Raw genomic sequence first — 27,080 nt, 5'->3', positions numbered from 1 at the left:
AATTGATTTTTTGGTTGCATGTGACCTTTAATAGAATACTGACACTGCATGGAATGTTCGCACAATAAATACCTTATCCTATCTATATTTTGTTATGAATCCAGTGCTAAGACACTGAATGACATCAATGTGTGCCTTAAAATGTTCATCAACTGCAAAACCAATATAATTATATATTGTGAAATGTGAAAGTGGGTTGATAGCCACTGTATAATTACGAAGACTGTCTTTGACATGATTGAGCAGCCTTGTCTTATCACTGAAGGTCTGTATCCTGTATGTTATGAGTGGTCCGTCAGTCTTGCATTCACTATAACCATCAAAGGCATATGCTTCATATGATAAAAAGTTGTTACGCTTATTCAATGTTTGTTAAATAATATATTTGAGTGCTAATAATACTCCTGAAGGTAGACAAGAAAGCTTGCTGTGCCACATGTGAGTCAGTGCCACCTGTATTGAAGTTATTGTTCAGGAATAGAGAACTCTCTACAAGGAACATGAACCTGCAGAAACAGCGTATTCTCCCAGCATGCTTTGCTCATTATACTGAATCACTGTGATCACAGCTTGCACACATTGCATAATGCCACGGAATTCAAACAGAATGTGTAACGTCAATTAACAATGGTAAATATTGTGATCTTAAACAGTCTGTTAACTCCACTGAGTAAAATATTTAAAATTCCTACATGCATGAAACCAATTATTCACTGAAAGAAAGAGGTCTGTCATGGCTCTTTCAATCACAGCAAGTGTTAATAAACGGGAAATCTACTGGGAAAGTGTTCTGAAATAATTCAATGAATCAAAACGTTTTTAATCAGATTTGGACAAGGAAAATATCTTTGATTCTGGACATAACACATCATTATCACCCCTAACATAAAGAACAATATTTAACAAAGGGACTGCTCATTTGCTAGAAAGGGTGGAAAGATCTTGAAAAAAGGCTGTCAGGGGCATAGCTACCATTATTAGAAAAAAACTAGTTTACACCTGCTTTTTGCCCAAAAGGAAGGACAAGCCCTCAATATTATGTAAACATAAAGCCATGCAATCTTTTGACCTTACATGAAAGAACTGGTTTGCTATGCAGATGGACATGTTTGAGTTGAGGTGGCACAGAAAAATAAGACATAAAGTGGGGTGGCTGGCACAAAGAGACATAGTCCTACAGCTTCCTTCCCCCTTGACTTACACCCATAACAACTAGATCCTGGCATGCAATACCTGCACACAATGCTACTGCAATGCAGATGTCAACAGCAACATGACTATTTTTCTCTTATAAAATACATTAATCATCATTTTTTTACAGGATTCCAGTCCAGGTCTGCATTAGTATTGCCAGATGTGTTTCATTTCATTCCAATTGAGAGCATCTTTCAGGGCAATACTGCTGTGTCTCAATCCAGCTGAAATTGCTGACACACATAATCAATACTTAACATGATCCGGAATCAAAAGACTTCAGCCAGTAAATTGTTTACGAAGAACAAATGAATAATAATGGCTTCGTAGAAAGACGTCACTGCACCAGCACATTATAGCACAGAAGCAAGGTGAAGGTCGAAGCAAGTGACTAGCAGCACAGTAGTGTCTACCTTCAACCATAAAACATTAAACCTGTATTGATTCTTAGTAACCGCAACACACCTTGGCTGCCGATACAAACCAGAACTATCATTGCCATACTTTTCACGATTTCATGCCAACATGATGGAGCTATTCAGACAGGATGCTGGTCAATAAATAGACATCATCATGTCCTTGAACATATTTTCTGTGCACATATTTATTAGCTGATAGCCTTCATTGTCAATGGAGTCTTTACAAAGCCACATTTCTAAAACTGTCAATTCTTGGTTCATCTGTTTCCACCTCATAATTCTGGTCAAAAATAGTCACAGAACTATGGTGGCTGGTTGGTTTATTGTTCAACGCCACACCCAGCAATATTCCAACTAGGTGGCACTGGTCTGTAAATAACAGGGTCTGGCCTAGATGATCCAGTGGACAACAGCATGAGCATCAATCCATGCAATTGGGACACAATGACCACCCCACCTTGTTAGTCACTTCTTACAACACGTATGGGTTGCTGAAGACCTATTCTAACCTGGATGTCAATGTGTTGCTCCTTGAATAAAGGTAAAGGTCTTTGAGGTATTAAAAGCAAGCAACTGCTTAAAAGTTATTCTTAATCTGATGCACAATATTCCCTGGGTAAATATGCCAAAAAAGCTTCAAGCTGAGGCATTGCTATCCTAATATTCTTCAGCACATGATAGCCTCTTAACTTCTGGTCCTAGGACAAGACTGCTGAAGATTCCAGTCACCAACATCTGGAGATGTGTTCAACATGTTCACTGTGTATATTAGTGGAATGAAGATGCTCCATGGCTGCATGGGTTTTAACCACGTTTCCCCACACTGAATGACAAAATGAATTTCAGTAAGAATGGCTAACATGTTGTTGGTCATTTCCTGCTGCAAATATCCATTCCACATTCATAAAAAGCTCACCACGTTACTACACCCATACAGTACCTTGTTACTATCTCTAGGTAGAAATGCTTTCTGCAGACAAAACAAAGCAAAGATACACAAACAATGTTACATAAATATGAAACCACAATACATCATCGAGCACCAAACCTCAAAGCATCAGAAACAAAGACTCTCAAGCCACAGAAGAGCTTATGTAATTGAACAATTTGCTTGATAACAAATGCGTCCAAGGCCAAATACAGCCCAGAAATCGAATTCTGTGGTTCCTCATGGACATAGTATCTAGGGGATAAAGCTGCTTCAGAATGGCTGTCTTTCAAAATTAAGCCTGTGATAAACAGATGACCACAAATTGGGTTATGTTGCTTTCCGGCTCCCCACATCCAGAGCCATATTTCTAGCGAGCTGGAGACCACCGATGGTCATGACATTGCCAGAGAATGTGTCCTGAAAGGATGAAAGGTTTTGAGGTATCTCCCACCTGAGATAATACATCAAACAACCCATCTGCCAGTGAAGTAACAAGGCCAAGCCAGCTCTTGCTCAAGGTCATCATCACAACCAGAATTGTCAATCAATGGAGCTTCCTTCACATGACCAAAGATGCTCCAACCACTTTTGTATCATTAAGCATGCAAAGTAACAAACCAAACACCAGCCTTATCCTCTTATCCTACATTCATTCAACACTGAAACAAAATAAATGGATTTTTTGTGCCAGATTGACAAGATTATTGCTATAATTCTGCGAAGATGAAAATATCTTATTTCAACATGGTTCAGATGACTACACTGCTGATTTGAAAAAGAGCAAACAATATTGATCTTCCTGACACGGATCTTGAAACCGTGGTTACGACCATTTGTACAAGATATTGACATTAGTGTCACCCCTCCAAGTAATTGTTTAAGTACCATCTCTGATTCAAACCTATTTACTTCAGGTGGTTGGGAAAATATGTCTGAAAATCAAACTAGACCTGATTTATTTTGTAAGAGAGAATACATCCTTTAGTTACAATAAAAATATCATCCACACACACAATAACTTAAGTCATCTTAATTGGTCAGTTTTAACTTTTTGCAGAAAAAAATGCTTTCTGCAAACTGGAGTGAAGAATAACTTGAAAAAAGTATCATAAAGAATGTAGTTAATATTCTGACAGGGGAGTAAATATGTCGGGGGGGGGGGGGGGTGTGGGTGTGGTCAGGCTTGCTGACTTCGTTGGCACGTCATCGACCGATTCCAATTCTGCAGATCAATGTTCATATGTTCCTACTGTTGATCACTGGATTGTCTGGTCCAGCCTTGATTATTTACAGACCGCTGCCATATAGCTGGAATATTGCCGAGTGTGGTGTAAAACTAAACCCACTCCCTCACTTTGAGTACCTGTGATCAGCGCTTGACTCTCCTGACCTAACCCCATCCAGTGACAACCATAACCTGCTCCGACCGCTTCAAGACTAAACACTGCTGTAGACATGCCTGCCTCCTTACAGTAGATTCAGGGCTACCTACATACTGAATGATTTAACACACAAGCAAGTGGGAATGAAAGGTTTTGGTTTCCAAAACTGTTTACATCTGCCTCACCACAAGTTTATGCAGACAAGTTTTTAATGAGTTTAAGCAAGTTTTGTTTAAGATTATACACATTTCTTTCAGAAAGGTGAGTTCATTGAGATTTCTTCAATCATCCATTCTTCTCATAAATTCCATGAAACGGGGAAGAACAAGACATTTGGGGAGATAAACTGTCTCCAAACTTTCTTGATGATGCATACAGTTTTGAGTTTGGATTTATGCAGCTTTGACAATATTTTAGCAATTTGACAGGGGACATGTCAAATGGACCTCACAAACACTGTATATTCAAAGAAGATCTGAACACATATTTTGTCATGGCAGGCAAATCACTTACCTATTTACCTATCGCTTCCAGATATATTAGGATAGGAAGGTGGTCCATTTGTCTAAAGGGCTGGTCACACAGACATGCTCAAAACCTATGACCTTGGACTGCTGTGATATATTTCTAGATTAGTATCAAACCTCTCTAAATGCTGAAAATATCCTGCAGCTATACAGTGCCCCCTGACAATGTGCTTTGCTTCCAGGCCTAACTCCACATCTAAGGAATGGCACCAGCTTAAACAGTAGACGGATGCTCACATCAAAGAGGGGAAGATTTCAAAATTTCTTCCCAAGAAAATGCCTGTCAAACCTATTACATTAAAAACCATGACAGAAAATGACAAAAAGCTAGAAAATCAATACCATCAAGGTACAAAGTTGTTTGGGTAGTTTTTAATCTTGCAAGTAGCAGGAATTATCGATGAAATGTGTCAAACTGATGCTCAACAAGCCTTGAAAAAGTAAAAACAACCTCCCCATATAACATGAATAGTGGATTTGACAGCCACAGCTATTTGATCAATACAATGTAAAGAACCATTTGTGAAAAACAGTCTGTCAACGGATCCATCAACAAAATAAACCCAACCACTTATGTGCTTATACATACAAATAACTGTAACATAATGACTAATCTCGTGAGTGTGTTACTAAGTCTAAAGAGTACATTATGAAAAAAACATGCTAACTTTCCTGTGGATAATCACAGCATTTATCATTGACAAAGATAATTTATCATGTTCAAGTTTATATAGTCTTGGGAGTTAATGAGAAATACTTTACCTTTGACATTTGGAAAGCATAAGAAAACCTCTTATTAGTTATATTTATACATGCTGATAAAATATACATAAAAGTAATGATTTATTCAATTCTCTATAGTACCTTTGACCAGCATGTTTCTGTGTGAAGTCACAGTATAAAAGATATCTTCAATGTTTATGATTAATTGCAACTGGCGAAGTTAGTCCCACTCTGCTAATATTATAATGTTGATAATTTGTCCATTACCGTGTCCTATGATGCATTGCACTAAGAAGGCCAATGATCCCCTGAAGCTAATACCTAATAAACAAACACAAAAACCTTTTGAAATGTTTCCCACTAAGTAATGCATTCAGTGTCTACAAAGCAACATAAATCTGAAAAATATTTGGACTTCCTGAGACAGTGTTACATATAGTGTTATTACTACACTGCCAGGAATTCATGAAAGTAACAGCTGGGTATAGTACAAAACAATATCCATACTTTTGATGCCTTCTCTTCATCAGTTGGGAGTGAGTGAGCTGGGCTTTATGCTGCTTTTAGCAATACCCCAGCAATACCATGATGGAGGACACCAGAAATAGGTTCCACACATTGTGCCTATGTGGGGAATTGAACCTGGGTCCTCAGCACGAGGAGAAAATGCTTAACCACTAGGCTACCCCACTGCCCCATCAGTTGAAAAGCTTAGGAGAGACATAATAATGGACCGTATACAGCCATCCCTAACTTTACAGCATATCCTATATATGTTATGACACATACCCTAGACCTGTTTCCTAACAGAGCTACTGCTTGAACTGGATTCTAATGACACTGTGTTGAAATAACCATCCAATCAAATTACCCAGATGTCCAAGGTAAAGTAGGTGTGAAGTTGAACAGAATGATGTAACACAATACGAGGTGTGTGATATGAAATGTATTCAACTACACATTTCCACAATACCTTTCCATTGTTTGCATGGTCAGAGCGACCCCAGGATGGCCTTCTCCTCCTTAGTTATACCATAGATGTTATTTCTGAAGGTCGATACAGAGGCTTCTTTACGGCAAACTGTCTGTGATGTTTTCCCAAGAGTTCAGTCATTGCTTGTAAACTAACTGTCTGTGTATTAACCAGTATGCTGTACCACTATAAACTTACCGACTTAATCTATCCTCATATGCAGCTTCTGCAAGACAGAACTCTGGTTCATTGACCATACCCAGTTTACAGGCAAGCTCAAACTCCTGTCACAGGCTTTATCATTCATAATGAAATAAGGATAGCAAGAAAATATTTCACATTGTTCACTGACAGCTGGTACCAACAATATCAGACATCCGTACATGTAAATAACCTTCACCACTGTGTTGCATGTAGGCCAAAGGGTATCTGTTTCTATGGATATTAAAGAATGTTTTTTCTGATGCTAACAATGTAATTTTTCACAAATAACAAGCTGAAACACAGTCTTCTCTTTACCAGTGTGTGATTGTGTGGTGCTCGCTTGTGTTGTTTGTTGTTTACATCGTGGCCAGTAGACAACTAATACAATATGTGTACATTATGACTAATATCAACCGGTAAGAATGTGTTTTATCAACTAATCAATATACTGCCTACAAACCAACTCCCAGTACAAAATCAGGAGTCGGACAACTTGCCTTAGTTGTCTTTAATGTTTCAGTGAACAACCTAATATTGTCGCCTAATACTTTCACAATGAGATATTTCACTTCAAAAACACTTATTGTCAATACCATTATCTATGTTGTACCAATAGGCAAAGGAAATATCTGCCATGATTCTTGTGATCAGTGCCATAATATTTGGTAACATATAATGATAGGGACATAATAGGCACGACCCTGACAATTAAATGTACTTAAACTTCAGGGAAAACCATTATTGTAAATGTCAACTGAGTGTGAAAGGAGAGGTAAATTATTGGAGCAGACAAGGAACATTCAGTGATTATTTGATATTCTGGCCATGCTGGGAGATGGAGGATTTTTGCCAAAGACAGAAAACATTTTTCAGACACAGTTTCAAGATATGAAACCTTTCCTCCTAAGGGAAGATGACACAGAATTAAAGAATTTATTCCAGGACACTCAACATGTCAAATAAATAATGTTATTTGGTTTTTTAAACCCTGACATACACTCATTGTTTCTCAGGTTCTCTGAGAACAAGGTATTTTGACACTGACAAACAGTTAAGTTGCCACCCCTTATTTCTCTTTAACTTGAAGAGTAAGCAGAATGAGAGAAAAAATGACAGTACAATAAAATAAACAGTGTGGTGTTTGATTTCAGACTAGCATAGCAGCCATAATTTAGCAAAGACTGATTCTGTCAAAATAACTTTTTAATATCAAAGTCTACATGAACTGACTTCAAACCAATTATCAAGACTCCCCTGCCTGAACACAACGACTAGTTTTCTCTTCTTTTCTACTATTCTTTTCAATGACCAAAGTCATGATGACAAACTATAAATGATATAAAAATGAAATGACCTAGCATGTCCAAAATATCATATCTTGAAAACAGACCAACATATTCCCAAAGCAGTTACAAGTGATATCATTAATACATACCAAATACATTGTCACTAAATAGCACTGATCAACATGTACACACTTTGTTTTACTACAGATGATAGTTAATTCAGCAAAGACAGTGCAACTTGGACTTGGAGAACATTGTTGCAACACAAAGAAACAAATACATGGCATTGTATCACTAAACTAATCCTATCATTGATGCTTGTTCTACGAGACATTTAAACAAGCATGTATGCAATGAAGCAGTTTCACATCAAAATAAGTCAGATTGATCAGAAAAGCAGCATCTAGGGAGAACACAGCATGCCCATATATATGTAACCAATTTGAGACGGGACAGACTTGTAGCAATGTTTATTTGTCAAGCCAGATTTACACTAATCAACTACACCATCAAAGGGGGTTAGCTAAGCATGTCGTGGGGCTGTAGAAGTCATTAAACACCTATCTTGAGACAGCCCATATATTCTCATGCCTGTCTACATAAAGCATCAGCTGACAAGTTATTCTCATCCTCAATAGATTGTTCCAACACTTTTAATACCAATTGTAATAATATATTATTAGTACACATAACCATTTGTACACTACGTATTAGCATATTGTCAATTTAATATAAATACATACTGCCATAAAAATATGCGTAACCTATACTGCTATTAATCAGTATGAACACATGTGACAAGACCATGCCAAGCATTGTCTCCTTTTAGAAATCAATTTGAGGCAAAATGGATGAAAATGCTTTTAACCACTCACAATACTGACACTTTTTTTAACAATGGTCTTTGATAATCAATCTGATTATAATCACTGAAAGGTTTTACATATGTCTATTCTGCACAAAAAAATAGTCAATTTCACCACAACTAGAGCCAAGCTCACCCAGTCCCAGGCAGCAAAAGTATTCTCATGATTGTATTTTAAGGTCAGAAAAGGAAATAAACACTGGCTATTGTCATTTGTTTCCAGACACCTAAGCATGGAAGCAGAAATGTGAAAACAGAGACATACAGCATGAGGCAAACATTGTGTATAGCTAGACAAACACAATTATGGCTAGATACATCGGCGACATTAACATACGAATATATCACGGCCAGCAAGAGCATGGCGAATTTACGATCAATATCACGTGAATCCATGACAAGTTACTTCGATGCCAGAGGAATGACCATGCCTCCACCAGCATTCATACTCACTACATCGCCTAGTGTCAGTTCACACTTATACACGACAATTTGATACCTGCAGCTCATTATTCACTTCTTTAATCAGTTTAATTTTGTAACACCATGAACCTCCTACATGCACTGTGAGCCATTTGTTATGAGGCTTCATTAATTATACAGGTCTGGCATGGACAAATGTATCACATTAACTGCAATTAAGACAATAGCCCCAAACACAATAACAGTATTCTATCAAAACCACTGCATTCAAAATCAAAATAATATGAGATACCAGGTTTTAAAATATATTTTAATATTTAATTATTTTGACAGCTGGCTGTCAGGCTATGCCGAGATGGGCCCAATATCACATTGGGGGACTGTAGCACAGCGTATTTATCAAACAACCATAACAAGATGGATACATGTTTCTGAACAAGAATTCCCTGGGAGTGGGGTTTAAAGAATGTGAGCAAGGCCTGTCTACCCACTCATGTGTACCATACACACTAAATACTTTCCCTTGTACTTCCCTGTTTCCCAGGTCTTACTTCCCCTCTCCAACAACGTTAACAGTGCATCTCTGTACACAGTTCATACCATTCTAGACGAAACATTCCTGCCAGTTCTTCACATGGAAAATACATACCTCTTGCAGATAATTTCTTGGTATTAATTATTTTTGCAGCGAACTCTAGACCTGTGGCTTTCTGCACGCATCTTCTCACGATAGAAAACGCACCCCTGCGAAGAAATAGAAATACTGTAGATATATCCTCACACGTAGATACTGTAGATATATGCAAACACGGGACACACACAAAATGCAGCAGATTTACACAAATAAATGCAGTGTACACTGAGAGGCAAAGCGATACTCGTGCCGAGATGCGTTGCTTCGGTTTTCCTGTCAAAGCAATATCGGGCGAACTGGCGTAATCCGTGACTCGTCTTTCTATCACTCCGCTCTCGGAATCTCGCTTAATCCAAGCGCGATATTCATCAGAATTGGAATCTATTGAAGTTGAAACTCATCAAACGTCGTTACTTACTTCCCCAATTCTTCTTTCAATTCGTATATATCACTGAATTTGGCTGTGGATGTCAGCGACGCCATGTTGAATGCTAAATGACTCGGTAAGCAGGCTCTCGGCTTTTCTCGCAGGTGCTCGGTATGTTGCGAGATCAGACGCTGGGCCATAAGTTATGAGATTTAGGGAGCTCGTATGTTGATTATTACAAGATAAACTGTGCCACAATTCAAGTGTTATTCGAGGACAATGTTTTCACATGAATCGGCCGTACGCTTCTCAATCGTTCAGTTTATGTCAAGACACATAAAGTCTTAAACAGCAATTGTAATGACTCTATGCAACTGAAAACACTCCCCAGGAATATATTATAACCAGACACAGCTTGTCATTTTAGTCTTATTTTTTGCACATTTAAATAATACTTGAAGTAACATTTTATTCAAAATTATGTAATGGGTTGTAATATCCCAATGGTAACAATTTTCAGTAATATATGAAATAGTTAAATTGGTTTCAATCCAGAACACTTGCTGGTACCTTCTGGGTTAAAACATTGATCATATCTGTCACATTGATTCTCTCAAACAGAACCAAAAAGCTCGATTTCACATATTTCTGCCTGCCCATATAAACCTGACTGTTTAATAGACAAGGAAAATGGAATGCAAAATAGACTGTGCTGCTTGAAAATAACTCACTTAGATACATATTCAATGAACATACATAAGGGCACAGTGGTTATGAATCGTTATAACAGTATAACATCATATAATAGCCAGAAAACATGGTAGACATTCCTTGCTATCTTTCATTGAAAGGCTAAACTGAAAATATTATTTAATCTTGACATGTGTAAGTAAGATAACACTGACTCTAAAATCTTTCTATCCAACCACCAAGACATTCCTTTCTTTTAATGCAAGGCTGAACTGAAAATATTACTTAATATTGACATGTGTAAGTAACATAAAACTGCTTCGAAAATCTTTCTATCCAGCCACTCAGTAACCACCCACCAAACCAACTGTCCATTCAACTATCCAGTAAACTGCATGTGGAATGAAACTCATACATGCATGCAAGACAGACAGACTCTAAATAAGAAGGAATCTTATTTCTAACATGTTGCAGTGTGGAAGCTGGGGTATGTTGTTCACAGTTTGGCATATTCCATTCTTTCCATATAAATTCCTTGTCAGTTTGCAAGACTCTGCAATAAGGTATGTTTCCTCACAGCATTACACTGAAGATGCAAGTGACACTTATTTTTCACTGGCTTACTGTCAGAGAAGGTAGATAGCCTTTGTTCAACAGGCAGCTGTTTTTGATGATAGAGGGAGACTACCAGGTCAGGAGGCCATGATTGTCTTCCACCCTCATGACATTGGTATCTCAACATTGTGATGTGTCTCTGTTGAATATGTAAGTAATCTAACTGTGCTTGATTATTTCCACCCAGTGTAGATCTGTAATCATCAATACAAAGCTTTACCCTTCTTTATAGTCCTTTAAAATAAAACATGATATAGGAACATTTGCGTGCTCAGATGGTTGATGTCAACATAATCACACTACAGGAAGTACAACACTGTTTAGTGCTATTATGTCCTCAGATGACCACTGTGGCAACATCTGTAAGTCATAGGTGAGTTGGTACAGCGTTGCACTTCTGTTGATCCTGCAGTAGTAGTAGTAGGATTCTTCCATCACACTGCTGTCTGTATTAGAAGTGCAAATTTGGACTGACTGTGTGCCATCTCACCCTCGCACTAACGGACTGGACTGCCTGTGTCATCTAGCCCAACATTGAACATCTCCCACACAGTGAACTGACTGTGTGTCATCTCACCCTCACACTATGAACTGACTGTGTCATCTCACCTTCACACAGTGTTCTGTGTGTCATCTCACCTTCACACAGTGTTCTGTGTGTCATCTCACCTTCACACAGTGTTCTGTGTGTCATCTCACCTTCACACAGTGTTCTGTGTGTCATCTCATCACCACACTGTGTACTATGTGCCATCCAAACAAAGTCCAAAGTGGTGTGTCTGTGATGAGTCACAGTCAGGCAGCTATGTTTCTTATGGTGATTCACACTTTGCTAGGCAGAACAATCTTAACCTCATCTATCAGAGCGTCTCTTGCCTGTTCAAGGAAGTTGTTTTAACAAGAGCAACATTACATATTACCTTTTGAAATACTGCCCCACAATTCCGACAATTCTTTTAGACATTACAAATGTTCTTTTGATTTATTTTGTGTTCATATTGTAAATGAAGAATGTTGTCAAAATATTTGTCAGTTCGCTGTCTTCCATGAACGTCGTCATCTGGACGCCTCTGCTGTGTCTCGAAATGGCTAACGTCGGTATCCTTGTAGTTTGTTGCTGAATGCCGCAGTCAGTAGTATTCCAGCTGACATCGGTTTGTGGGTAATCGAGTCTGGATCAGGCAGGTCAGTGATTAACACCACGAACATCGATCTACACGACTGAAATTCGATGACGTGTCCACGTCAGCCAGCCTGACCGCGGTATCCCGTCAGTTGCCTCTTAGTGCAAACATGGATTGCTAGCGATGAATTCTAACCCGGATCTTCACGCTACCCCGTCAGTCGCCTCATAGGACAAACATGGGTTGCTAGAGATCAATTCTAAACCGGATCTTCACGGGATTCATTCATTCCATTGACCGTGCTCTAGAAAGACATTAGCGGTAATGAGGTGGCCTTAGATCTTTCTTAAGAGATGACGAACTGAGATCTGCTTGAAGACAGTCTGCGAATAAGTGAGCATATTCAGTCCCAACGGTGACATCCGTCCCACCCACGTGCAAAATCTAGAACATTGTTCACCCGGTGAATCCCCGAATTATATGGTACAAGGTGAAAGGGCAAATCCTTTGGGCCATCTTTCTGGTCACTGATGGGTCAATTTCAGAAATGTCCAGCACACGTCTACCGAAAAATCTTTTAAAAGTTATTTTCGTTATGTTGATCGAATGCCTATTGAGCCAGAGACGTCTGACGCTCTTTGACATTCCATTTATGAGTAACAGGGCTGACATATACACACCAAAGGTTGGACTGGTGGAATATTGCTCGATATAGGTTTGGGAATCTAACTCATTACTCTCGTGTTGATTTTCTCTCTCTCTCTCTCTCTCTCTCTCTCTCTCTCTCTCTCTCTCTCTCTCTGAATCTTGATTCATATACTAACGTAAAAAGGTAGCTGTGCATAACATAAAATTACATGAAATTTGAACAGAAATGTCTTGGTTTCATCATCATTTTATTCTTGAGTACAACGTTTCAAGTAAATGTTCTGGCCCATCATCAGGTAAAACTTAATATGTATAACTTTGTGTAATATACTAATCAAGCGTATAATTCGTCATTTGAAACGTTATGAAAATAATTGTAATTAAACATGTTGCAAGTATTTTAGACCAAAGAACTTACTTTTTGTATAGTGATTGAAGTTCACGCACCTGATACTGAAAGAACGGTTGACTCTTCTCTAGCTTCTGAATATTGTGGAATTTTCAACCTCACATCACATGGTTGGACATAACTTGTAAATGTCAATGGTAGCCTGACAGGTCTGCGGTACAGGGATGAAATCATTGGGCCTCGTGCACATTCTGAAGCTCCCCTGGCAAACTGTTTCTTCGGACCTGTCCCCTATCGAGTACACTTGGGATGCACTTGAGGGGCACTTACGTCAAGCCCAAGTCAAGTCATTGATGTTAGCTGTGCTGGGACAAGCGTTGATTCACACATCCGACAACATCCCCCAAGCTTTCTTCGATCACTTAGTGTCGTCTTTGTGTCGTCGATGTCAAGCCTACATCGGCGCCAATAGTAGACAGATGAATTTGTAAATTGCCACCACATCTCTTCTAGGGCGTATCACTTTTGCCTTGTGTCAGGCAAACAGATTTGGATGTTATCCTGCCAACAGTCGAAACAATAAGGAAAACACGACAATTCATGATAGTGTCTTTCTGCATGACAATGTAGCATAACATCAAATAATGAACGCACTGTTTCTTTTTCCAGTAGTAATATCTAACTCTAGAGCAGACCTTGCGTTCTCAATAGTCTCTTTTCTTTCCTTCCAGCACATCAGATGGAATATTAATTTGCTTTCATTGCTTACATATTGCCATGTCGTGTGTGGGATACTGGCTTTCAAAATAGAAAAGTAATGACGTAATTGTGTGCGACTCCTTTCTCAGATTGCAACAACTCAAGAGAACCCTTGGAGTTTCTGCGAATCCACATTGTATAAATTAGACTCTTTTCAAACCCTGTCCGTGAGCATAATGAAGGTCCTGCAATGATTGTCTTAAAGATTATGATAATCCTTGCGAGAGGAATACAGTGGCATATTTGTTCTACCCAGCAATATGTCTCTTTTTACAACTAGGTTTTAAATGGGGTTTTGCTGGAGACGCTGATACAAATAGCTAGTCTGTATACAAATTTCCCTCATCCAACCCCCACTCCCAGAACAGTAAAATGTTTGTCTCTTATGGGATGTCTGAACTGGGCCATAAAGCAACTAAATTACACGAAAAATAGGAATGTATTATTTATCAATATTTTGACATATTAATAAGAACCATGCAGGTTTGAGTGGCACTATTCCGCTAACGACCACAGGAAGTGTTTCTATAGTCTTCTTCCAAATTGTGTTTGATTGTCTCAACTTTGTAGTGTCCATGTTGCAGATTGCCTGTTGATAACTACACTACACAGACTTAACCATCCGTTACTGGATTCATTGGTTTGTTACAATGTGAGCTATGCACCGATACCAAGCATCGTGAAAACAAAGCAAGCTTGCCATTCACCGCATTGATCACCATTGATCAATGTGTCCACATTGCCAACGCGTGACGATAAATTAACACAATCGGTCCATCTTCTCCATTAACTCGACCGAAAACATTCAGAAATGGCGTAATACATGCCGATCGAGGGTGTCAGAGAAATATAAATACGCTAGCAGTTGGACAAACCGTAAGTATGTCCATCGAGGGTGAGTTGGAAAAAATGAACACATTAACGTTTGGACAAACTGCATTAAATGTCCAGCGAAGAATGACTCGGAAATATGAACACATGTAGCGTTTGGACAAACCGTAATGTAATGTCCACCGAGAGTGACTCGGAAATATGAACACATGTAGCATTCGGACAAGCTGCTGTATATGTCCAGCGAAGAATGACTCGGAAATATGAACACATGTATAGCGTTTGGACAAACCGTAATGTAACGTCCACCGAGAGTGACTCGGAAATATGAACACATGTATAGCGTTTGGACAAACCGTCATGCATGTCCATTGAGGGTGACTCGGAAACACAATCATGCTAGCAGTTGGAAAAACCGTTACGTATGTCCAATAAAAGGGACTTGGAAATGTGAACACGCTAGCATTTGGGCAAACTGTAATGTATGTCCATCGAGAGTGACCTGGAAATATGAACACATTAGGGTTTAGACAAACTGTAATGTATGTCCATCGAGAGTGACCTGGAAATATGAACGCATTAGGGTTTAGACAAACTGTAATGTATGTCCATCGAGAGTGACCTGGAAATATGAACGCATTAGGGTTTAGACAAACTGTAATGTATGTCCATCGAGAGTGACCTGGAAATATGAACGCATTAGGGTTTAGACAAACTGTAATGTATGTCCATCGAGAGTGACCTGGAAATATGAACGCATTAGGGTTTAGACAAACTGTAATGTATGTCCATCGAGAGTGACCTGGAAATATGAACACAGTATTCTTGGAATACCGTAAGCATATCATAGTGCTTTTCAACAGATAATATCTTAACATTCGTTAAGATGAATATCTTAACAACACACATTCGGGTTTTACAGTTTTCATTTCGTGGCGTTAACTTGTTTTTAGGGGACAGCTTAGTTTGGAGGGAAGACAACCATCTGAATCACACAGTGATGATCAGTGTGTGGGTCATCTGACTGTTTCATGTAAATATTCATTTCTGAGAAATTGTTTTGGCGTTTGGTACCTCATAAATCTCTCCTGGATCACTTCAGCATGCGCATAACGGCATCAGTTTGTACATAATTTCATTTAGTTGCTTGTTGGTCCTCGTGAAATGTTTGAACATCACACAGGGAAGAAACGGGGTTGGCAGTTTGTCTATGACTGTGGCATGGGGATACTTCGGGGAGGAAATGGGGTGGGGTCATTAATATGTTTAATTTTCGTCACTCGGTCGTGATCTGAATACAAGCCGAACTTCATCACAGACTGATTTGGGGTTTAACAGTTTGGTTTGAACAGACCGAAGATCTTGACCTCCACAATGTATGCTCCTGAAGCTTGAAGACGTTGTTGGTGCTGAATCCGAGTTTGGCCTCCCCTATTTTGTCGTTCGACTTTGCAGACAGACATTCAGTGACGGTAACTTAGAGTTTGTTTTTATTTATTATTCTGTGTCAGTGTCACCAACTGCCAGGAGGGCTGTTGTTGCACATTCGCTTGCGGCATGGCTTTACGCATGCTTTGGCAATATTCCAGAATTATCACTGCAAGGGACAGCAGAACATGCTTCCTATATTATTCCCATGAGGTCTTCAGCGAGCTCTTTGCCCGCTATCCTACACGACCCTTCCAGGCTAATTTCTAAGTCATGAAACCTATTGTTTGTGATGCAGTTTCATAGCCATGAAACCTATTGTTTGTGGTGCAGTTTCATAGCCATGAAACCTATTGTTTGTGGTGCAGTTTCATAGCCATGAAACCTATTGTTTGTGGTGCAGTTTCATAGTCATGTCTTACGCGTTTGACATTTCCAACGCGGTTGTGTCGTGTTGTCTTAAACGCAATTTCAGTTGTAGTACACTACGCTTATAACGAATATGGTGATGAGGAACGGACGATTACAGCTGTCCAGGTCTCCATTCCCAACGCAAAGGTGATCGCATGTCACTAAGGTAACCTTAATGCAAAAACAGCCATGAGCTATGTCGAACTAACGTTGGTGTTATATTTCAGTTCGTTATAATTGTAGCTTAACGCACATTACATTACACTGCAGTGCCTGTTTTGTCGAACTTGGCAAACTGAAATTCTGGTTGATCATGGTCATCTGTTGGTTGAATGTGTGTCTATGTTGAATTTGCGCATGATACCAATCAACATTTTGTCGAACAGGTCCAGGTTACGGTTCAGGTTATATGTGTTGAAAACCTTTGCTTCAAGGACGAATATCCAACAATAGTTTTCTTAGTTCAACAGCCTTCGCAAAGTATTAGGTGTTCCTATAAAACCAGACACCGTCAACAGTGTATATTCTGGTATTCTAAAACAAAAACAGTGGTTTTGTCCAGCGTACGCTATCGCCGTGGGACCCCTGCAGCTTCCGTGTTCGCACTGTTGAAGGTAAGAATGCATTCACGTTATGAGTAAATCATACTGTGATTGACAACATATGTCATGTAAGACTCCCTGCTTGTAATGGGTTTCCACGACAAGCGGAAAGTCAGCACTGATATGAATATGGAACGGCACTCTAGAAATGTCTTAAAGTGAAGTTACTTGTCAGTAATTATATAAATCATATAACTTTCTTTTACAATTTTTAACCCTGGGAGGTGAAACTGGAGCCGCATGTCAAGTGTAGAGCACCAGTCTGCAGTTTATATATAAATGTATGTATTTAGGTTTGTGGGATCTGTTCACTACAGTATGTATGCCCCGTGAACCGTGCAGATATAATGTACTGTTATCACAATGGTGCACCTGGTCAGCTGATTATCACATCTAGTCGTGTCACTGACACCTGGGGCCATTCACTACGGCTTGTCTACATTATGTAATGACCATCGACAGAAAGACTGGAAACGTTTTAATAATAGATGGACCTTCCGAAAATCGATTGTCTCTGTCCAAATGTTTCTGTTAATTCTGTGATTGTTTACTTCTAAATGCCCTGCGTTTCATTACCCCGTCTCGATCTAAGTCTGACTAAATATTATCATGAAATGGGAATATTACATGAGAAACACGCAACCAGATATAACAAGTATCAGACTTTGTTCATGATTAACTGATGACGTGATCACTTATATTCCCCCACCGGGTCGAACTTTGAGGTATCGAAGTAAATGCTTGGTCTCTGGGCATTCTGTATAATGATTGCATTTTATGTCGAACCTCGGAAGAATCGAAGCATTCCCATAATGGAATCGAAGCCAGACAAACCACTGACATTACGAAGAGGTTCCGACACTGTTGCTTCAAGGTGACATGTATCTAACCAACAAGCCGTACTTGATCACCATTCATATAATAAACGATACACACGCACCCAACTGTGAATGGGTACTTCGTAAGAATGAGAAAGCCACATTAACGAGGTGCGCCTAGTGGCTGCGCAGGTTGTGTGAACCTCAGGGAGTTGAGCTTGACGGTGCATTCCATTTTGAGAGCATGCCGCTTGCCAATGCCAATGCATATGGGAAAAAACAATATATACCCACACATACATTTCCAAAGGAATGGAATCACCTCTTGCTTTAAGAGATGAGCACGATCCAGTGATCTGGAACCTTTAAACAATACCTGCTGGCAAACTGGGGACACCTCGAGATTGACATCCGGCGTTCGAGGGGAAAACAGCATGCATGGTGATGGGATGGACTATAGCGATTTATAAATACCCATATGATAACTATAACCCATATTATCCAGCCATAAAACAAACGTTCGTAAGGTTATGCGCCATCGTAACTGTATATTTTAGCATAGTCTTACGAATATCGTAATGTTACGAACGCCTTGTCGCTGAACAGGGCCCCTATTCTCCAAACGTTTGTAGCCCTAAGAATTCGTAACTTTGATTGTAGCCAATGTCTAAAAAATGGGCTTACGAAGTTCATAAGGTTACGAACGATTCGAGAATAGCTTAGCTGGCCCATATTTTAAAACCACGTTTTTCAGCGACAAAACATGCATGTCTAAAAGCAGAATATGCTACTCTTTATTGATTCCTGTCTGAATCTAAATATGTGTCATCCAGAAACACAGCTCGATATTTCGATATACCCCAGAGCACATTCATAAACTGCTCATAAACCATCCCATACTATAACTGTCGCCTCGGAGCGGCCATTTTGTTTGTTTTCCGTGTCACCTATCAATTACGTCAACTTCAACAATATGGCCACAAAACATCTGTATCATAACGTGGCGTCATGTATCTACAACTGAAGAATTAAAACGGAGTTGTGTTTCAGTTGTTTTTGTTACCAATATGAACCAATTTTCTGAATATGCCTCGGGAAATGATAGTCAAGACGCCTGAGGTGAAGTCATGCAGAATCATGTACAAATGTACTGAAATCACACAAATAAAGAAATATGAACTAGGAACCAGTTTATCACAGATACAGTAATTGCACTGTTTTAATATGAATGATGAAAAAAAACACCTTAAAGTAGTATGGTTGACATTTCTTCCATTCGAACACATTGTGTCTGTTTGCAGATTCTGGGAGCTATATTTAGTACAGAAAGACTGATACTGATCGTTTTATATACCGTTCCTAAAATAAGAACTTATTAGCATTGTGGAGACCTTACCTAAACTTCATACCTATGACGCATGTCATCATTATTTCAGAAGCGTTTCCCGCATGTCTATAGGTATCTGTGGAACTGTAACAAATTTGTTATTGTTAGTGACATGTTAGGGTAATACTAAAGTGTACCTTCAGTGAGTGAGTCAGTGAGTGAACGAGCGAGAGAGCGAATAGTGTTGTAGTAATAGTAATAGCTCATTTATCATGCACATTACTCCATGCACAATGCATGCTCGAAGCGCCCAATCAAGTCTGATTATTATTACTCCTTACTGAGCAGTATTCTTTCAATACACAGGTGATATTCCCTTTTCGATTGTGGTACTAATTCAGTACCAAAAAGTCTGCCTCTCTTGAACAAACATCTCTTCAACAAACAACTCTTGAAACACACAATGTATGAAGTAGTGATTCAAGATGATACAGTATAACCTGTAAAGTTAAATAACTTAAATAATGAAAATATAATTCATCAATGTTCGCGAAAAACAAGTCTCGAATAATTGTCGAAATAGATTTCTAATAGTCCTAAAGAGCAAAAGAGCGGAGAAAATTACACGAAAGTATTTATGAAAAGTAGTGATACCAGCTGTTCGCGAAGTAATTATTTTTCCCATACTTGAAAGCATGACATGTCTTTTGTAACACTATATATTGCGTTTATAACATAACCCACGCCACTAAGTTGTCAAAGAGGTTACAAGTTATTTAGAGTTTGTAATTAGTAAGGAACAGACATGGTACCTTCTGTCCTATAAGTATATTGAGTATGATGTTTTAAGTGCTGTTGAGTATAAAGTCTACAAACATGCTAGTAAATATTGGAACCGTTCATTAAAAATTGTCACGTTCAATCTGGACCAGACAATCTCGGGATCATATTATGAGTAACGATCCACTCTATGGGTTTTCGATGGTAGACGATATTTTATATCACACAGACTGAGAGTATGGTTAGAGATGAATAATATTCTCTCTGAAGGTCAAGCCGGATTTAGGCTGGATTATTCCACCTCAGATAATATTTTTGTACTGCAATCATTAGCACAAAAATATCCCAGAAAACCTAAACATCGTTTTTACGCTGCATTCATAGATTTTCGGAAGGCTTTTGATTCAGTTGATAGAAACAAATTTCTATATCAGCTTCTCCAACATGGAATTCATGGAAAACTTTACAAAGTCTTAGTAAGCATGTATGAAAATGTTCGTGCTTGTGTTAAAGTCGGAAACTCTATTACAGACATGTTTTCTAGATCTAGTGGCGTAAGACAAGGCTGCATGCTGAGTCCCTTATTGTTCATATTTTTTATAAATCAGCTTGCTTCTGATCTGCAAAATGACGATTGCCATGGTATCTTTGTCAATGATCCCGTTGAAGTTATTAAGATACTTTTATTTGCAGACGACATGGTGTTAGTTGCAGATTCTGTGGTTGACTTGCAGAGGAAGTTGGAATGTTTTAGAATTATTTTGCAGTAAATGGGGATTAGTGGTTAATATGGAAAAGTCAAACATTATTGTGCTTCGTAACAGTGGAATGATTAGAAATGTTGAAAAGTGGTATTATAATGGCATCCAAATGAAAACTGTCACGTATTATAAATATCTAGGTGTAATATTTTCTTACACAGCCTGTGAAACTCTTGCAAATCAAGCATCGAAAACCTGTTTTCCTATCTACCAGCTCATGAAAAGTTACCCAGATCTTTCTTTGAAGGCTATTCTGTCCATATTTGATACAAAAATCGCACCCATTGCATGTTGTGGCAGTGAGATTTGGGGGTTTACCCTTAGAGAAGGTATAGCAAGAGTTCAGAGTAATTTCTTCAAACATTATCTTGGTTTGTCGAAACGATCTTCATCAAATGCAGTTCTTGGTGAGTTAGGACGTTATCATCTATCAGTTAATTACTTATGTCGGTGTATAAAGTATTGGTGTAGATTGATCCATATGGACTCCACACGATGCCCCCGTGCTTGTTATAATATGCTTAAAGCCCATGATGAAGCTGGCAGTGTAAACTGGACTTTTCATGTCAGAATGTTGTTATTTCAAACTGGCTATTCATATGCTTGGATTTTTCAAGAATGTGGAAATGTATGTCATTTTATGACTTTGTTTAAACAGACATGTATAGAGTTAAACATTCAGTCTTGGTATGGGAAGATAGAAGCATCTTCATTCTTGAAAACCTACTCTTTTTATATATCAGTCTTTGAACAAGAAAAGTATCTAAATGTTGATATTGATAGAGATTTGATTAAAACACTTGCAAAGTTTAGATGCTTATCACACTGTTTAAAAATTCAAAAACTGCGTTCTAACAAATGTACTGATCAGAGTGATTTGTTTTGTGAACGCTGCAATCTAAAAGTTATTGAAGATGAGTTTCATTTCGTATTTGTCTGTCCATATTTTAAGGAAAGTAGAAATAATCTCCTACCATATATTTTTTGTCAATATCCAACAAGAGAAAAATTTATTTAATTGATGTCATGTACAAATATAACATCATGAAAGGTCTAGCCATTTACCTTAAAAGGAATATGTATAATTGTACTTAATCTCCCACACCTTAATGTACATTTATAGTTAACAGAATTGTATGAATATACGTTCAGTGAATACTTTGTATTTGCACTCTGGGCCACGCGGCCTCCAATGCTGAAATAAAGTCTCTCTCTTATGATATTTTATATGTGTCTGTTGCTTAACGCCGCTTTTAACAATATTCCAGCTGTATGACCGCGGTCTGTAAGTAATCCAGTGTGGGCCAGACATTCCAGTGATCAGCAGCATGAGCATCGATCTAGGCAATTGGGATACGATGGTATGTGTGAACCAAGTCTGCGATCCAGACCAACCGGTTCCGTTTGTCGCCTCTTACGACAAGCACGGGTTACTGAGGACCAGTTCTAACCCAGATCTTTATGCTATAAACATATTCATGGAGCCTGATTTGGTTGCATTTTACAACCAACATAGGCAGTGGTGTTTCCCGTGTTTATGGTTTCATCAACGTGATAAAGGTCTAAGACATGCATGGTGGTGGGGTAGTCTAGTGGTTAAAGCGTTCGCCTTTACTCAGAAGACCCGGGTTCGATTCCCATAATGGTCACAATGTGCGGAGTCCATTTCTGGTGTCCTCCGCCATGACATTGCTGGAATATTGCTAAAACCGGCGTAGAACTGTACTCCTGTACTCACTCACCCTAAGCCCTTCACCAGTACGAGCTTTGTTGCAACGTCAAGCTCACAACCCTGATGTAACTCTTCAAACAGACGTCAGAGTCAACTGACACTAAAACGACATAGTTTAACATATGATAAATTGTCAATTACTGTGAAACATTCATGTGAAACCATTCACTGTAAATGCGAATGCAACCGTTTCATAAAGGCTGTCGTATTCACCTAAGAAATGTCACTCCTCACGATATGATAAGTTCCCCCTTGACATATGTGGACGCTGGACCAGTGTGCCTTGACATACATCCACCACAATGGTGACAGCAGAGTGGGGTATACATCTATGGCGTACGGAGAGGGGAGCAAAATAAAGCTGACCCACATTCGGGCTCATTCTCTTGCCGTCGCGAGCGACGTGGGCGTAAATCGTGACTGCAAGGGTCAGTAACTGCGGGTGTGAGGCCTTCAGAATATACTAGGTGCAGCGGTAGAGTCAACACACAAAGTCTGAGGTCAGAGATTGGCTGAACCTTGGGCAGAACTAACGCGCTCTACCCGATAAACCACCCACCCGTACTAAACCGACCCAGATCAACATGCACAAGTACTAAGCCCTGCATTGAACGAGTGGTTATTTGGAACACACAATCTTTAAATCTGTGCTTCGGTTGCTGTTTAAAGTTTTAAAAAACTATTTTGAATTATGGACGAGAACCGGTCCAAGTATTTGCCTTTGGTAACCGTGGTATTTTGACATAGGGATGTGCTCGCTAGTCGGGTGGGCTTGTTAAGATAACGAAAGTGATGTCTCGACTTTTGACAAGTGTTAACTTTTAAACTGTACATATATATCACTGGTTCATTGCGCTGTCAAGAAGGACCTGGAGGCTTGAAACCCGCAGATGAAACATGTATTGTAAATTTCAAGCATATCGAAGTGAATAAATGGTGTTATGGGATACAACGAGTTCCTGGGATGACGAAATAATCTTTAGCGATGAAAGATGTTATTCTTTAAAAAGGAATTTACTGAACAGTATTGGGCTTCTTGGGCTCTATATACCTATGATTAAAATTTACAGGTTGTTAAACATGGGCGATGGAATAGGCTAGTGGTTTAAGCCTTCGCCCGTTACGCCGAAGATGCGGGTTCGATTCTCAACATGGGTACAATGTGGGTAGCCCATTCCTGGAGTCTCCGTCGTGATATTGGTGGGATACTGCTAAAACTGGAGTAGAACAATGCTTACTAAACATCTTATTGCACCGATTTTCCCAAAACATTAAAAACATCAGCTTATGATTGTACAAAATGAAATCAAAGTAACGGTTGTTAAGTAAATCATAATAGAAATTTTATATTTAGAAGTTGACATTCAGCACTGTACGTTTAAAGGTTTACTCGAGATGAAACATTCATTACTGTCATTTCACATTCTATCTTTTCCGATGAATAGACTGACAGAGAGCCTTCTTTCATGGATGTGATGAACTGTTTCGTTAGGCGTTTTCTTCGGGTGAACATTTGTCCGTGTCTCAGTGCATAGAGGGTCTTGTAGCTTTGCTGCAAGGTTGTACTGAATGCTGAGCCCATGGATGTATAGTAATTCTATCCTTGAAAGAGGCAAGTCTGGAAAGCCGGACAGTGCATCCTAGCCCCCAATATGTCATGGGTATATATGTTCAGCTGAGGCATCATGTGCGAGTTCATTCATGAGATTTAGGGCAGGGGGTGGGGGTGGGGAAATGAACCCAGGGCCTCCGGTGAGACGATTGAATGGTACCCCATCTCGCCCCCACGGTGCACTATGCAACCGATGCGAGTCTCGCACAAGCAGCAACCCTTATCTGCCCCTCCACCCCCAACATACACACACACACGCACACACGCACACACGCACACACAAAGCGTTTCAGTATATGACAGTGCAATGAAGTTTTAAAGGTCAGTTCAACACATTCTTCACTATATTTTCCCATTGTTTTATTGCCCTCTGTACTCATGAAGTACCTTTAACACCCTCGTCTCGGAACTGTCACAATTAATTCCTGTCAGATTTCACCGGAAGGAGTTCAGCCGTTTCCATAGAAATCCACGATTTGAGTTCTAAAGGTAAAGAAGGCTAGTGCCGACGATGTGTAGTGAGGGGACTTAGATGTACAAGGCAGAGTTTGGTGTGGCCGTGGCGGTCTGCTAGTTTCCCCGGAGATCTACAGTCGGCTTGTCTGGTAGCGGATCTCCTGTCGGCGGCGGCCAGTGTGTGCATCCGGGTCTTAGTCTTGCCATCTCGTAATGATTTACCAGTAAAGAGTTATTGTTACAAAGACCATTGGTATTCGGATGTGTTTCTGGAAGCTCAGCCTTCTGTGTATTTGGGGTCATATAATGCATGTGTTTGTATATGCACACACGTCTTGTCAAGTATAAACATAACCTATGACATGTTTCAGTGAAGTACAGATTCTAGTACTTTTGTCAGGTTGAGTTCCATCCTGGACTTGAACTCACTTTATCAGAATCAGGAATCCAAACGCGTACAAAGCTGGCGATCTAATCCACAGTCACTAAGACTTAAAGTGAAGCGGCTTAATTTCGATCTGTTTTTTCGTAGAGGCCACAACTTGATCACATCTGACCACTTTCTACATGACGTTGTACATTTCTACCTCTGGGACGTGTAGAGCATACCTGGTCACTCTTGTCTGAGGGGTACACAAAGTCCTTAATTTAGACCATCAGTTGTCAGACTTTCATTTGGAATAATTACATTAATTATAAATAGCAAGGCAGTCCTGAAACTGAAACTGTGAGGGAACACCAACTATATTTCTCTTTACGGTTACTTTAAGAAATTAAATGGGCCTTAACAATTTCGCCCGGAAATATAAATCAAGAAAACATTGGTAATTCAAGTCCGGAATGCATGCACATTCCTGAGTGTATATTGGCCGACTAATGGTGTACGGTACCCCACACATGAGTATGTACATCATCAAGTTTATGGATATCTTACCATGCTGTGGTTGATTGCCTACAACTCGGAAGCGGGATTTAGAGAAGAGATCTACAAACATGTTTATTGTAGGACACCAAGGCGCAGTTCTGTCAGAAACGTGTTACAGGATATGCCCAAGAACCAGGGACATTGATGGAGAAATGAGCCCGGTAATGTATGCAGTCTCGTATTGTCACAGTGCTTTAAATTTAACTTATACAGCGAAATTTAGGTCTTTCATGGGTTATGCTTCACAAGGTCGCGTCCAGTGCATAGTCGCATGGCAACCGATAGGAGTGTGTCAGGGACGACCAGGCTTGTCCCAGAGTCAGAGTGCATCAGGCTAATTCTTCGAATGACCTGTCCTACTTCACATTTTGCCATTGGTTTTAATCAAGAACAAACTTTTCAGCTTAAAATTAGTTTTTTGTAACATCTGCTTGCAACCTTTCGCAAGCCGCCAGTTTGCAAGGTGCGAAATAAAGATTATACAATTGTTTGATATTGTTCAACACACTGGGATCCATTACATGAACATCCGTTGGCTGCTTTTGTTTGAGATCTAGGTCTTTATGGCATGTTCTTGTGATCGTTTGAACTGTCCAGCTGGTGTCATGTTGTGCCTCAGTTTGGAAGTTTTTAATCATGTAAACAATACGTAATCCAACTAGCGAATTATAGAAGCCTTACTGTTAGCAATTGCAAGTCTCGTGTCCACTACGTCTGCGAATGTTTTCAGGGCTTACACCAGATGTTATATCCGAGGAGTACGGCGGCGTATTAGGGCCACGGTGAAATTTTTGAAAACGTTGACACGTAGTCAGCCAGGGCCTAGATTTTCGAATCTCTCTTAGCGCTAAGATAGCAGTAAGTTAATGTTGATGCATGGCACCTACGACTGTCAGGCCCAGGTCACCGGTCAACATTCAACCCATTTATTCATCTCGTACTACGAACATGTGCTCCTCTACGGAAGCGTATTAGGGCCACGGTGAAAAATTATTTTGGTGTCACTATCTCCTACGTAGGACTTAGTATCTCCTACGTAGGACTTAGTATCACCTACGTAGGACTTATTATCACCTACGTAGGACTTACGTAGAAGATAGTATTCTTAACTCCTACGTAGGTGATATTAAGTCCTACGTAGGAGATAATATGTCCTACGTAGGTGATATTAACTCCTACGTAGGTGATAATAAGTCCTACGTAGGTGATATTAAGTCCTACGTAGGTGATATTAAGTCCTACGTAGGTGATAATAAGTCCTACGTAGGTGGTATTAAGTCCTAC

At 39.4% G+C, this 27,080-nt stretch overlaps 1 protein-coding gene across 10 annotated transcripts in view; it reads right to left on the bottom strand.

Moving 5' to 3' along the window:
* The window catches only part of LOC137284591 (calcium/calmodulin-dependent protein kinase type II subunit delta-like), a 122,510-nt gene extending 112,382 nt beyond the window's left edge, over positions 1 to 10,128 (bottom strand). For 5 of the 10 annotated variants that reach the window (XM_067816464.1, XM_067816463.1, XM_067816466.1 and 2 more), the window contains exons 1-2: positions 9,980 to 10,128; positions 9,577 to 9,671 (exon numbers count right to left, since the gene is read on the bottom strand). In XM_067816464.1, coding sequence (XP_067672565.1) covers positions 9,577 to 9,671; positions 9,980 to 10,128 — 244 coding nt within the window. The remainder of the gene's footprint in view (positions 1 to 9,576; positions 9,672 to 9,979) is intronic. The other 5 variants (XM_067816470.1, XM_067816473.1, XM_067816472.1 and 2 more) reach the window with 2 other exon arrangements.
* Positions 10,129 to 27,080: the final 16,952 nt, after the last annotated feature.

The sequence above is a fragment of the Haliotis asinina genome, chromosome 5 (genome assembly GCF_037392515.1).
Source record: "Haliotis asinina isolate JCU_RB_2024 chromosome 5, JCU_Hal_asi_v2, whole genome shotgun sequence".
Lineage (NCBI taxonomy): Eukaryota > Metazoa > Mollusca > Gastropoda > Lepetellida > Haliotidae > Haliotis > Haliotis asinina.
Note: the sequence above shows the minus strand (reverse complement) of the source record. Positions and strands in the feature narration are given on the sequence as shown.